This window comes from Halichoerus grypus, chromosome 5 (genome assembly GCF_964656455.1).
Source record: "Halichoerus grypus chromosome 5, mHalGry1.hap1.1, whole genome shotgun sequence".
Taxonomy (NCBI): domain Eukaryota; kingdom Metazoa; phylum Chordata; class Mammalia; order Carnivora; family Phocidae; genus Halichoerus; species Halichoerus grypus.
In genome coordinates this window covers 157,714,476-157,727,795 of record NC_135716.1, presented here as the reverse complement: position 1 = coordinate 157,727,795, position 13,320 = coordinate 157,714,476, and the positions used below count along the sequence as shown (strand labels likewise).

The window sequence follows — 13,320 nt, the reverse complement described above, 5'->3', positions numbered from 1 at the left end:
CTGGGGGCACTGGCGTTCTCCCATGCCCATTACTCCCTTTCTGTCTTAGGACGCTGCTCACCTGGAATCGGGACAGCCGGTACAGTGTGAATCAGATGTCATCATGTACATTCAGGAATGTGAAGGTCTCATCAGGCAGCTGCAGGTGGACCTCCAGATCCTACGGGATGAGAATTACTACCAGCTAGAAGAGCTGGCTTTTAGGTAAGGAACATGAGACTCTGACAGAGGGCTTGCTTACTGCTGAGGGTCACAGATCAAGAGTCAGTCTCTGAATCTTATAACTTGGATGGGAGGTCAGTGTCTCAGTGGAGATACTACAGGTATTTGGGGCAGGAAAATTCTCATGGTGGAGAACAATTTCCCCTCACTGCAGGCCCCATCCACTAAGTACCTGTAGGATTCCCTCATCATTGTGGCATCTTATAACACCCACACATATTTCAGAGTGACCTGCCGGGATACAGTACCACATCTGGGTTAGAACTGCTGGTGATCGAATGCATCATTTTATAGGGAAGAAAACCAAGCCCCATAGAGGGGATGAGGAGCATCTAAGTCACATAGTTTGTACAGAGCCAAGACTAAGACTCACATCTTTTGACCCCTAATCCATTGTTCATTCTGTCATACCATCCAAGAGTTATATAAATAGATATTGGTTTGCCTCCCTCCAATTAACATTGTAATTTGGTATTTGCCTCAACAACTCTGAACGATGAAGATGTTAATACCACCTTGTGTTCATATAACACTTCTCTTTCAAAACACTTTTCCTGATACGATCTCATTTTTATTTTTATCTCATCCTTGTCAAATGGATAAGGAGTACTTTATCTTAAAAAGTGCATTACAGGGGTGCCTGGCTGGCTCAGTCAGTGGAACATGTGACTCTTGATCTCAGGGTTGTGAGTTCAAGCTGCACATTGGGAGTGGAGCCTTACTTAAAAAAAAGTGAGTTACAGATTTAAGTCCCTTCCTTTTTTCTCTTCTTGCATTTCAGGGTTATGCGCCTGCAGGATGAGCTGGTCACCTTGCGTCTAGAGTGTACAAACTTGTATCGGAAGGGCCATTTCACTTCGCTTGAATTGGCTCCACCCTCTACTTTAACCACTACTCATCTGAAAGCAGAACCCGTGACCAAGGGAACATACTCTTCCTCTACCTCCTGGTTCCGAAAGCCCATGACTCGGGCTGAACTTGTGTCTATCTCCTCCTCTGAGGATGAAGGCAATCTTCGATTTGTGTATGAACTACTGTCTTGGGTAGAAGAAATGCAGGTGGGTGTATGTTTCAAATGCTTATGCAGTGCATTCAGGTTTACTGGATCCAGCAGCTTGTCTAAGGGGGCCAGGTTGCTATATGCCCCTTGTGTAAACTCTCTTAATTATTAATGCTGCCAGGGACTTAAGCCCCCTTCTCAAATGTTAAATGGGTGGGGTCAGCTCAAATCCTCAAAAATCCCACACTGAATAGCATAGGCTTTTCTGATTTGAAGCCCTTTGGGACTCCGTTCCCTTTAGCTGACTGCTCAAAGTGGAGCTCTTGGGAGAAATTGCAGTCTATAAATCTCAGTCACCTTTTCGGAAATTTCCTCATTGGCAGAGGAGCTTATTCTTCACTCTTTGTTGTTGGTCTTACCTCTTGAGTTTAAGCAAGGCCCCCTGTGTTTCACAATTCTTAGGGGCACTATTTACATGTATTCTAGGATAGTGGGTCAAGTTTGATACTATCCTTTTTATCCTTCTAATCCTTTTATTTTCTTTATTTTTAAGATTTTATTTATTTGAGAGAGAGAGAGCGAGCACAAGCAGGGGGTGGGGCAGAGGGAGAGGGAGAAGCAGACTCCCACTGAGCAGGGAGCCCGATGCTGGGCTCAATCCCAGGACCCCGGCTTCACGGCCTGAGCTGAAGGCGAACACTTAACTGACTGAGCCACCCAGGTGCCCCTTCCTTTTGTTTTCTGTTAAATTCTTCCCATGCCCTGAAGGTGGATTCCCCATGTACCAATAAATAAAAACATCCAAAGATAAGCTATTTGAAAATTACTTGCCATTGGTCAATAGTTGATGCCATGAATAAAGTTTAACATTTTCAGATATTTCTTTCTTATATCCATTCTCATTGTGAAATGAAGAGCCTCCATAAAGGAAAAGGCCTAAACTATAAAGTTAATCTTCAGCCTGTGGAAACACTTTTCTGGTTGGTAAATTCAGGAATGTATCCCATAATGAGGCAACAGAAGGCTGCCCCTGCTATAGTAGTTGGTGTGGTCTAGTCTCCAGCTCCTTGGGGGTGACAATGGCATGTTTTCCTGTGAGAGGCCATGATGGAGATGTCCTAGGTGTCCTCTTGCCCAGTCTTCAACCCTCAACCCCCTTGCCCAACATCAGTTCTGAAAATTTTCTGTGTTTGCCCGATTCAGCCAATTATATACATATTTCTTCTTTTCCAGATGAAACTGGAGCGAGCAGAGTGGGGCAATGACCTGCCTAGTGTGGAGTTGCAGCTGGAAACACAGCAGCACATCCACACCAATGTGGAAGAACTGGGCTCAAGTGTCAAAGAGGCCAGGTTATATGAGGTTCGTGGCATTCAGAATCCATTATGGGAGGTGTGGTGAGGTGGGGCAGGTAATGGAGTAGCTCACCAACGGTGCAGCTATTTCTGAGGAGAAGGGGGCTCTGGGGGCACCTCAGTGGCTCAGTTGGTTCAGCATCTGACTCTTGATCTCAGCTCAGGTCTTGATCTCAGGGTTGTGTGTTCAAGTTCCATGTTGGGCTCCACACTGGGTGTGGAGACTACTTAAAAACCAAACCAAACAAAAAAGACATAGGAGAAGGGGGTTCTGGAAAAGAATGATAACCATGAGCAGCACTTTACAACAAATTCCCTTTCCACATGAAGTGTCTCTTGCTCTTTGAAATACCCTTATGAGCAAGGTATTTTTATTAACCCTTTTTTCTATTTTTTTTTTAAAGATTTTATTTATTTATTTGACAGAGAGAGACACAACGAGAGAGGGAACACAAGCAGGGGGCATGAGAGAGGGAGAAGCAGGCTTCCCGCTGAGCAGGGAGCCCTATGTGGGGCTTGATCCCAGGACCCTGGGATCATGACCTGAGCTGAAGGCAGACGCTTAACGACTGAGCCACCCAGGTGCCCCTTAACCCTTTTTTCTAAAAAGAATTGAGATACTGAAAGCTAAAGTCAAAATCAGTATGTAGTGGGTGCAGTTTCTAAACTCAGGCCCTCTGCTCCAAAACTTCATGCTCCTTCCACTTCACCTCCTGCCTGCAGGGAGAGCTGGTTTGGAGAAACTACTCACTCAGTCTTTCCCTGCCTCATTCTGTCCTCCCATTTGTAATTTCAACTTTTCCCTTCAAAAAAGCGATCGAGTAGTTTGGGAATCATCAGGCATAGGTTTTGCTAGAAACCTCCCAGAGTTACTGGAAGCACGAGATCTGTCAGCTGTATTCATCCCCACTGAACCGTCCCTCACCCAGTGCTGCCCCAGGCTTTGAAACCTGGCCCAGAGATTTGTTATCTCAACTAGCCAGTCCCTATCTGTGTGCAGACCTAGTTGAAACCATACTGGACATAGAGTTTACCTACTTTTTCTCTAATATATCTTTATTTCATGCCTTTCTTATCAGGGAAAAATGTCCCAAAATTTCCATACCAGTTATGTTGAAACTCTTGGAAAGCTGGAGACACAGTATTGTAAACTGAAGGTAAGTTTTGGCTCTTTTGTTCTCTTCGGGGACAGTCCAGTTCCTTCCAAACAACTGTCTTCGCTAATTCAGAAAGTTTATGGTTCAGCCCTGTTTTGGTTTTCTGTTTATTAGGTTATATCACGTACTTTGCAATTGTTCATATGTATTATAACATTTTCTCAATTTTCTTAGTGGATCAAAAACCATTGCCCCAGAAAGTTTTAATTAAGTAGAACCTGTCCTAGTTTCCGTGTTTCACCCAAGCAGTGACTATATGTGCTTTGAGACACCAAAACTAAAAGTTTGAGATTAGTAGGAAGGAGACTCCTCTTCTGTCTCTTCTTTGTTCCTGTCTTTCGAGATTGTCCAGATTAGGACAGGCCTTGGATCATTCTTCATTCAGGGAGCCCCACAAAAGCCTGGTGAGTTCTGAGTTCTTGCTAGGATTGACCAGGGCTCTGGGAGTCCTGTACCAAACTTGTACTAAATTTGAGTTCATGGAGAGGCACCCAGAGATGAAAAATCAAGGCTAAATTTGTTTCCTGGGTTATTCTTTGCTTTGATGTCACATGTGCTATCTTCAACAGAGGAAAGCTTGGCAATCTAACCTTGTAATCCTTGCTTTGTCTAGGAAACTTCTAGCTTCCGGATGAGGCACCTTCAGAGCCTGCATAAGTTTGTCTCCAGAGCCACTGCTGAGTTGATCTGGTTGAATGAGAAGGAAGAGGAGGAACTAGCATATGATTGGAGTGACAACAATCCCAACATCTCAGCCAAGAGAAATTACTTCTCTGTGAGTTTTGCACAACAGACCTGTCATATTTATGTATTCGTAGAAGGAGACAGAGAGGCTAGTCTGTTGAAAGCTTGGATTTCTGGATTTGCATTCTGCGAGGTAGAAATAGGGACCTCCCTGCTTAAAGGCATCTGTGGGTGTGAGAAGTCTACATGGAGAGAGGGGAACCTGAGCCCTAGAATGTATTTACTTAGAATGCATTTAGAAAGGCAGTGTCTTGGGGCGCCTGGGTGACTCAGTCAGTTAAGTACCTGCTTTTGGCTCAGGTCATGATCCTGGGATTGAGCTCTGCATCGGGCTCCCTGTTCAGTGGGGTGTCTGCTTCTCCCTCTCCCTATGCCCCTTCTCTCTCTCTCTCTCTCTCTCTCTCACTCTCTCTCTCTCAAATAAATTTAAAAAAAAGAAAGAAAGAAAGGCAATGTCTTGGACAAAGAGAGTTATCAGTCTGCAAGTTGAGTCATTTCAGAATAGCTTTGTGTTTAAGATGATAGGCTTTGGAGTGAAAGAGACCTGGGTTCAAATTCTTAATCCTCTACGTACTGACTCTGTGACCCTGGGGAAGTTATTTAATCTCTCTGGACCTCTATATAATGGGAAGATAGTACCACTTCAAAGGGTTGTGTAAAAGATTGACTAGCTAATATAGGCAAAGCACTTAGTGTAGGGTTTAGATATTGTTTAATTGAGGTATACTCTTGGCTTCTCACAAATTCTGAATTCTCTTAAATTCATTTAATAATTTTTTGGTCAAAAATCTTCATTTGTAAAATGGGAAGGGAAATTCAGCATTGAACAATGGTATAATACTTTTTATTCTTTTTCAGTGAATACAGGTAGGGTCATTTTTTGCTAAGTGTATTTCCACATCTCAGAGGTTTTTAAGGATTTTGTAAACTCTATGCAAATAGGAAACTTTTTTACTAACACTTACTTTAGATACTTTTTAATTCCATTAGAGTTTAAAAAATATAAACATCTCCTGATTGGAGAATGGTATATGATTCTTCTGTAGTAAAGGATAAAGAATAGATGTTATAACACAGAAAACAGTCTGTCCGAGAATGGGAATTAGGCTGTGGTAAAGATAAAAAGAAAGTGCTTAGGGCGCCTGGGTGGCTCAGTCGTTAAGCATCTGCCTTCGGCTCAGGTCATGACCCCGGGGTCCTGGGATCGAGCCCCACATCGGGCTCCCTGCTCTGCGGGAAGCCTGCTTCTCCCTCTCCCACTCCCCCTGCTTGTGTTCCCTCTCTCGCTGTGTCTCTCTCTGTTGAAAAAATAAATAAAATCTTTAAAAAAAAAAAAAAAAGAAAGTGCTTAGAAAGAAGGGATCAGATCTGACGGCAGGAATCAGTACCCAGCTTCATAGAAGAGCTAGCATCTAAGTTGGGTCCTGTAATATTAACAGAATTTAAAGCCAGAGGGCACTGCAGGCTGATAGGACAGTCTGAGCAAAGCCCGCCAGTCAGTGATGGGGGTCTAAGGGTGTGTCAGGTACCGTGTTAGGCCAGTGGGGCTGAGAACCAGCCCCGCCTGCCAAGTTATCTCCTTCCTCTGCCTCCTGTGCTCGTCCCGTGTTCCCTGCTTCCTCAGGTCTGGCCCAGGTCCCATATCTTTGTGAATCATTCTCCAATAATTCTAGCATTTTTGCTCTTCTCTGAAACCCTCTGGCATGTGCTGTTTACTCCTCTCATTTTGGCGCTAACCCTATGTTGGAGGCTCCTTTAAAGTCAGGGAACACAGCCTTCAATAGCACTTACTGCATACAATTGAATTCAATTTTCAGGAGTTGACAATGCAGCTGGAGGAGAAACAGGATGTGTTTCGGTCTCTACAAGATACAGCAGAGTTGCTGTCACTTGAGAACCACCCAGCCAAGCAGACTGTGGAGGTATGTGACTTGAGAATGTGTAGGGGTCAGGTGCTCAGAGGTTGTCATCAGAGAAGCATTCAAACCCGAAACTTTGTTCTCCTGCAACACCTGGAGGAAGTGTCCGTGATCATTTGTCTTGGATCCTCTCTTTTGTCATCCCAGTCCCCAAAAGACTACAAACAAAGGAGAGAATGCGATGAGAAACCAAAAGAGCTGTAGACTCCTACTGAACCATATTTCTTCAAATAAGCATCCAGGCAGATCCTGTCTCCTGTTGGTGTGGTGCCTTTGCCCAGAAAAGAGATAAAGTGGAGGAATCCGGGAGGGATTTATTTTATGTCCGGGTTTTGCTGATCATTTACAACTGACCCTTGAACAACATGGGTTTGAACTGTCCGGGCCCAATTACATGTGGATTTTTTTTTTTTTATAAATACCATATAGTACTGTAAATGTATTTTCTCTTCCTTATGATATTTTTTAGTAATATTTTCTTTGCTGTAGCTTACTTTATTGCAAGTATACAGTATATATATAGTATATGATATGTGTAATGCACAAAACAGGTGTTTATTGACTGTGTTATCAGTAAAGCTTACAGTCAAAAGCAGGCTGTTTGTTACGTTTTTGGGGAGTCAGAAGTCGCATATGGATTTCTGACTGCATGGGGTTCGGTGCCCCTAGCCCCTCCATTGTTCAAGGGTCAGCTGGGTTGCAGTTGAGCACGAGAGAGGCCTTTTCTATGTAACCCGTGTTGGACGAAGGGCAAGCCTGTTTCTGATGGCAAGCGCTCAGCCGATGCCCATCAGGTATCTCCGTGTATCTTTGGCTGGCCTGTCACTGGCGGAGCTGTGCCTGGAAGAGAGCATTGCGCGCAGATGTTGTTAAGCCCGCCCTTCTGTGTGTGTGCCGTTGCTGTAGGCTTACAGCGCCGCCGCCCAGTCCCAGTTGCAGTGGATGAAGCAGCTGTGCTTGTGTGTCGAGCAGCATGTAAAAGAGAATACTGCTTACTTTCAGGTATGTGGACTTTGTGTCTGTGTGCACGTTGTGTGTCTGTGTGAATGTGTGTGTGTGCGCACAACCCTGCACGTGGAAGAGGTGGGGTGAAACAAATCTCCATCAGTTAACCTGTGCTGTGTAAACCACCACCCCAAAGCACAGCTGCTTAGAACAACAATCCTTTAGCCAGCTCTTGGTTCTGTGGGTTGGTAATTTGGGCTGGGCTCCGCTGAGATGAGAAAAGATGGTTTTTCTTATCTTGCCTAGCGTATGGATGGCTGCAGGCAGCTGGCAGGCAGGCGAGGGGCTGGTGCGTCCCAAACGGCATCACTTCCTTGTCAGACGGTTGGTTGGGGTGGTGGGGGACAAGTCAAGTCCATATACAAGTCTGTAGCAGCTAATAGGTTTTCCTAGGCTTCATGGAGTAGTTACGTTCCACAAACAGCCAGAGAGAGCAAGCCCCAGGGCACAAGCCCTTTCTTCTGCTGTCACATTTATTAATGTGTCATTGGCCAAAGCAAGTCACATGCCTATATGCCCAGCTTCAAGGGGAAAAGTAGACCCTCCCTCTTGATGGGACAAGCTGTAAAACATCAGGACCATTTTTCTTTCTTCAGTCAATCACAACATCGAGAATATACTCCTTGTTTTCAGGTGAGGGTGGCAGGAGGAAATAAGGTGTTACCTCTATTTGGGTTTGCCCTAAATGAAATAATCTTCCTGATCATTTTGTTACCTTATCAATGGAATGGAACGTTTGATCACTCAACCTCTAGGCTTTTCTTGATGTCTGCCTCACAGCCAAGTGTTGTCACTAGCAGCGTTTCCGAGGAGAGGAAGCCGACTGACTTTCCCATAGGGTGCCATAGGCTTTGTGGTTGTCATCACTAATATTTCCCGGACATGGCATTTTAAGCCCTTGGTTTCACTACTTCTGTGGACTATGTAATGCAGCATCGGTAATCCAGGAGAGTCATCAGTTCTGCTCAGCTCTGCACGGGGAGATTGCTCTTTCTCGGTTAACATCCTTGTGTTATGATGAGTTGCACATGAGGTACCCCTCCACTCCCCACAGTTCTTCAGTGATGCACGAGACCTGGAGTCATTTTTGAAGAACCTCCAAGACTCCATCAAACGAAAATACTCCTGTGACCACAACACCAGCTTATCTCGCCTCGAGGACCTGCTCCAGGACTCCATGGTGGGTGTTGCATCAGGGGATGATTTCTTCTGAGAAACAGAGTAAACCATCCCAGCTGCTGCTGTTTATATCCTTGAACGCTCCAGGGCAGTGGGTCATTACTATACAGTCTGGCTCATGTTCAAATAGAGTTTAACCCCAATTTTGGTTTTTTTCTTTTTTTTTTCTTTTCTTTCTGTAAAAAAAAGTTGCTAATAAGATTCCTTTGGGTATGCTGTTGAAGTAACAGCCTAGTCCTCTCCTCTTGAGCCACTTAGTGCTCAGCATACTTTCTTTGCATTGTTCCTATTTTAATTCAGTAGTTGGGACCAACTATGAGGTGTAGAGCATGAAAAATAGACTTGAAGGGGATTAGGTGACATCAAATTCTTTTTTATTCCCTCATGCAAAGAGAATTAAAACCAAATCAATGAACTAGACCTGAGCCAAATTTTTCCTTGTCGGTAATTTTGTTTTGGTAAAATGAGATATTAGAATATTGATTTTAACTAAGGATGACATTAAAATCTTATTTAGATATCATGCAATATTTATATGTAGCAATATTAACTTAAAAAAATTTTGTATCTAGTATTTAATCCAAATCAATTTTATATTCATTTTCTCCAATGAATTATTCTTTCAGGAATGCTGGTAATAAAATCAGAGCAGGACTGTTTACATGTATTGAATGTATATTACACAGAGTTGGCAAGACAAGGCTCCAACTACATCCCAAATTAAGATAGAAGAGTATGTAATAGGGAAATTATTTTTTCTATATGAGAAGCAGGGGACTCTCATTTCAGTAGAAAATTATAGGTAAGAGAACCAGAATAACCCAAAACCGTCATTTTTTTCTTGAGTGAGACTTGGGTATTTGTGAACATTAGTTGATTATTTATTGATTTATTTTTACACTTTCAGGTGTTATTAACCTGTGAATGGGTTCACATTCAGTGTTTCACCTGGGCAAATAATCTGTTAATTTAATTAACTTGGAATGAAGGATAAAAGCCTGACGTTTTAGATGTTGTCTCTAGAATGTCTCTCTTGGAGGTCCTTCAAGTATGAAGGAGGAATATAATAATCCTTGGCTATTATCTCCTCCCTTCCACAGAGTACCTTCCTGTCTTAGGGTAACTCCTCTGCAATTGTTGTCCTATCTTCTCTTCTCGAGGGTCGCTGCTCTGTTCCCTCCTCTCCAGGTCAGGGGCCTCGGGTTGGCGGCGTCATCTGGGCATGAAGTCACCTGGGTCTGCTCCTCAGCTTTTCCTCAGCTTGTCCGTCAGGTTCGGGAGCATCTGTCATGGCTTCTGGTTCTTTTCAGAACTTTTACCACGCTGAGCACTTGGTCTCTGGAACTTGAGATGTTTGGCTGTGGGTTAGACAGAAATTGACATCTTTATTGCAAGGACACGGAAATGGGTAGACCAGCTCTCAAGTATGGAACAGTGTGGCTGTCTCCCTGATATATTCCATTCCTCTTTCTTAACTAATAAGTTAAAGTTGTATTTCTTCCAATCATGCTCCCGGGGACAGGCACAGGTAGTTTATTTAAGCATTTCTTTTTCTTTACTTGCATATTCTTAATTCTTTAATGGCATTTCTTAACATTATTAACTCTTTACTCTCATCACATCTACTTCCATCCTAAGAAAGCCCTCTTCTAAGGACTTTTTATACCTCAAAATGGGCTTGACACATCCTGGTAATACATGAAAGTTATCTTTTACTCTCTAACACAATTGGTAGTAGATTGCTACCAATTTTGTGGGCAAGAAGTTCATTAGTTTTTAAGATAATGGGGTTTGCAGAGACTTGAGAGCTTCAATTTTGCATGATACTTCTTTCAAATTAGTCAAATTTACGTGACTGTGGCACAGCAAGACACAAAAAGGTAAATCCTAAATCATTTGTAATGATGTCTTCACCAACAGCATCAGTTTATAAATTGTTGGTGGAAGAGCTAAGATCTTTCTCTACAAAGTTTGACTCAATTTAAGAAAGGAAAATATTAGTAGTATAGCTTGGGAGGTATAATTATTTAAAAATTTCTTAAAGAGCACAATTCTGGCTTCTCCTAAGCAGAAGGCAAGAACTGGCTTCTACCAGTAAGAAAGCGAATAATAATAATAATAATAATAATAATAATAATAATAGCAACAGCAACGTTGTTATTATTGTTCTTAAACTTCCATGCTTTCTGAACCTTATTTGGGGAAATCCTGTGTTAGCTGTGTTTATCTGTATTTGGCAGCTGGCAATTCTTTTTGTTTTATGTTTTTATTATTTTTGCATGTGGCTTCATGATTCATTGAAAAGGGCACAAGGAGAAAGCTGAACAATTTGAGTACAAAAGCACTTGGTAGAAGACAAATATCCTCTCCTTGTTTCTTTATCTTTGTATTTCTAAGATGGCTCCACCACGGGTCCCTGCTTAACTGAGAAATGACATTCTCTGAGGGAGTGGAGCACTCAGTTTTCTTTGTTGACTCAGTCACCCTGAGTAGCAACATTAATGTCTTCTTGTGTTTCTTCTCACTTTGTAGGATGAAAAGGAGCAGCTTATACAGTCCAAGAGTTCCGTTGCCAGTCTTGTTGGGAGATCAAAAACCATTGTTCAGCTAAAGCCACGAAGTCCCGACCACGTGCTGAAGAGCACCATTTCTGTGAAGGCCGTCTGTGACTATCGGCAGATAGAGGTGAGGAGATGGAAGGGGCGCCTCTGACTCCAGAGGAAAGGAAGGGAGAAGCGAAGCCTTCGGTTAGGGTTATGATAGGGAGAGATCCAATGGTAGAGGGGTTTTGTTTTGTTTTTTTTTTAATTAGAACTTAAACATACTTTAAAAAAAAAAAAACCCGAACTCTACAGTCTTGACCTGCTTCCTGCCTCGGAGATTGGCATCATCATCTGCCCCATATCCTAAGTGGCGTCAGAAATGGTACTTTATAGCACCTGAGCAATACCTTTGGCTTTTCCCCTCTTATCCCCTACAACTGGTAGGACTACCAAATCAGTATCAACTTGTAGATAAATATCCCTTAGATGTACTTCTTTCTGTCTTTGCAGCTACTACCCTAAGTTAGACCGTCAGTTTCTTTCACTTGGATCATGGCATCGCCTCCCCAGTTCAATGCATTCTTTATCTTTCTACCAGCATGATCTTTTTTTTTTTTTAAGATTCACTCATTTATTTTAGAGAGAGAGAGAGAGCACATGAGCGGGGTAGGGGCAGAGGGAGAGAGAGAAAGAGAGAGAGAGAATCCTCAAGCAGACTCCCTGCTGAGAGCAGAGCCCAAAGCAGGGCTCAATCCCAAGACCCCAAGATCATGACCTGAGCTGAAATCAACAGTCGGCCACCCAACCGACTGAGCCACCCAGGTGCCCCCCAGCATGATCTTTTTTTTTAAAGTTATTCCCCTGCTTACATCCTACAATTCCTAAATTCCTTAATGTGGCTTCAAGGTCCTGAATAATCTTTCTTTACCTCTCTAGGCAAGACTGGGTCATTGTCCCTTTCATGCATTCCTTGGTAAATTTCATTTTCCACACAGTATTGTAACTCTATACCCCACCAGAATGTGTGGAATATAGACCATGTTTATCAGTTTACCATTTTACCATTCTTATGTCCAGTGGCCCACCGAAATTCCAGGCACACACTAGGCTCAGTAGATATTTGTAATGCAAAGGAATGAACTTGTCTGGCACTTTTCTGCGTCTCAGTATTTCTGTCTATAAAATAGGGATGATGATGTTGGTTACTTATTTCCCAAGGGGAAGAGTTGATGATTCCAAAATGCTTAAACCTTTTCAGGGATTTGAGTGGGACGACAAGAAGGGAGGAAGAGGGAGTATCACAAGAGCAAAGTTACGATTATTCGTGTCCCTTTAACTTTTTTTTTATTATGTTATGTTAATCACCATACATTACATCATTAGTTTTTGATGTAGTGTTCCATGATTCATTGTGTATAACACCTAGTGCTCCATGCAGTACGTGCCCTCTTTAATACCCATCACCAGGCTAACCCATCCCCCCAACCCCCCTCCCCTCTATCGTGTCACTTTAACTTTTACCCCGATGGTTGTAGATGCAGAGAGATAGCTCTTGGAGGTCTTAAGACAGTCTCCTTATAACTTTCATAATATCATAATGGGTTGTTGGTTTATCCGTTAGCAATAACTTGTGAGTTTGTCTCTCTAGATCACCATCTGCAAGAACGATGAGTGTGTATTGGAAGATAATTCGCAGCGGACCAAGTGGAAGGTGATCAGCCCCACAGGGAATGAGGCGATGGTGCCATCGGTCTGTTTCCTCATCCCCTCACCCAATAAGGATGCCATTGAGATGGCTACCAGGTAACTTCGCTCAGCTGCCACCTGGGGTGCTTGGCCTGAGTAAGCTGGTGGAGGGATGAATCTGCATTTGTGATCTTAAACAGAGCAGCAAGGTTTTAAAGTTTCTTTTGGGAAAGGCCTCCAATTAAGATACCAAATCTTTCACTGGCAGCTACATTGTAGCTTTTCAGTAAGTGCTGATGTTCAATTGAGATATATTCAGTGATCATTCTTGAGTTAAACAGTTTACTCTTAGAAGACCGATTTTTATATTGATAGTTAATTTTCTTCTTCATATTTTATTAATGCCATATACATACATATTTTTAAAAGCTGAATTATACCATGAAGCGTATAATAAAACCCACCCACCCTAGAGTCCTACTTTCCCTAGTTTGCTATTTTCAACTATTG

The 13,320-nt window shown here is 42.8% G+C and overlaps 1 protein-coding gene across 26 annotated transcripts in view; it reads left to right on the top strand.

Annotated features, from left to right (window-relative positions):
* The window catches only part of MACF1 (microtubule actin crosslinking factor 1), a 337,838-nt gene that overhangs the window by 176,644 nt on the left and 147,874 nt on the right, over window positions 1-13,320 (top strand). For 14 of the 26 annotated variants that reach the window (XM_078073362.1, XM_078073366.1, XM_078073375.1 and 11 more), the window contains exons 13-22: window positions 50-204; window positions 1,004-1,280; window positions 2,456-2,584; window positions 3,657-3,734; window positions 4,348-4,509; window positions 6,296-6,400; window positions 7,304-7,399; window positions 8,457-8,588; window positions 11,114-11,266; window positions 12,773-12,927. In XM_078073362.1, the coding sequence (XP_077929488.1) occupies window positions 50-204; window positions 1,004-1,280; window positions 2,456-2,584; window positions 3,657-3,734; window positions 4,348-4,509; window positions 6,296-6,400; window positions 7,304-7,399; window positions 8,457-8,588; window positions 11,114-11,266; window positions 12,773-12,927 (1,442 nt within the window). The remainder of the gene's footprint in view (window positions 1-49; window positions 205-1,003; window positions 1,281-2,455; window positions 2,585-3,656; window positions 3,735-4,347; window positions 4,510-6,295; window positions 6,401-7,303; window positions 7,400-8,456; window positions 8,589-11,113; window positions 11,267-12,772; window positions 12,928-13,320) is intronic. The other 12 variants (XM_078073376.1, XM_078073377.1, XM_078073380.1 and 9 more) reach the window with 1 other exon arrangement.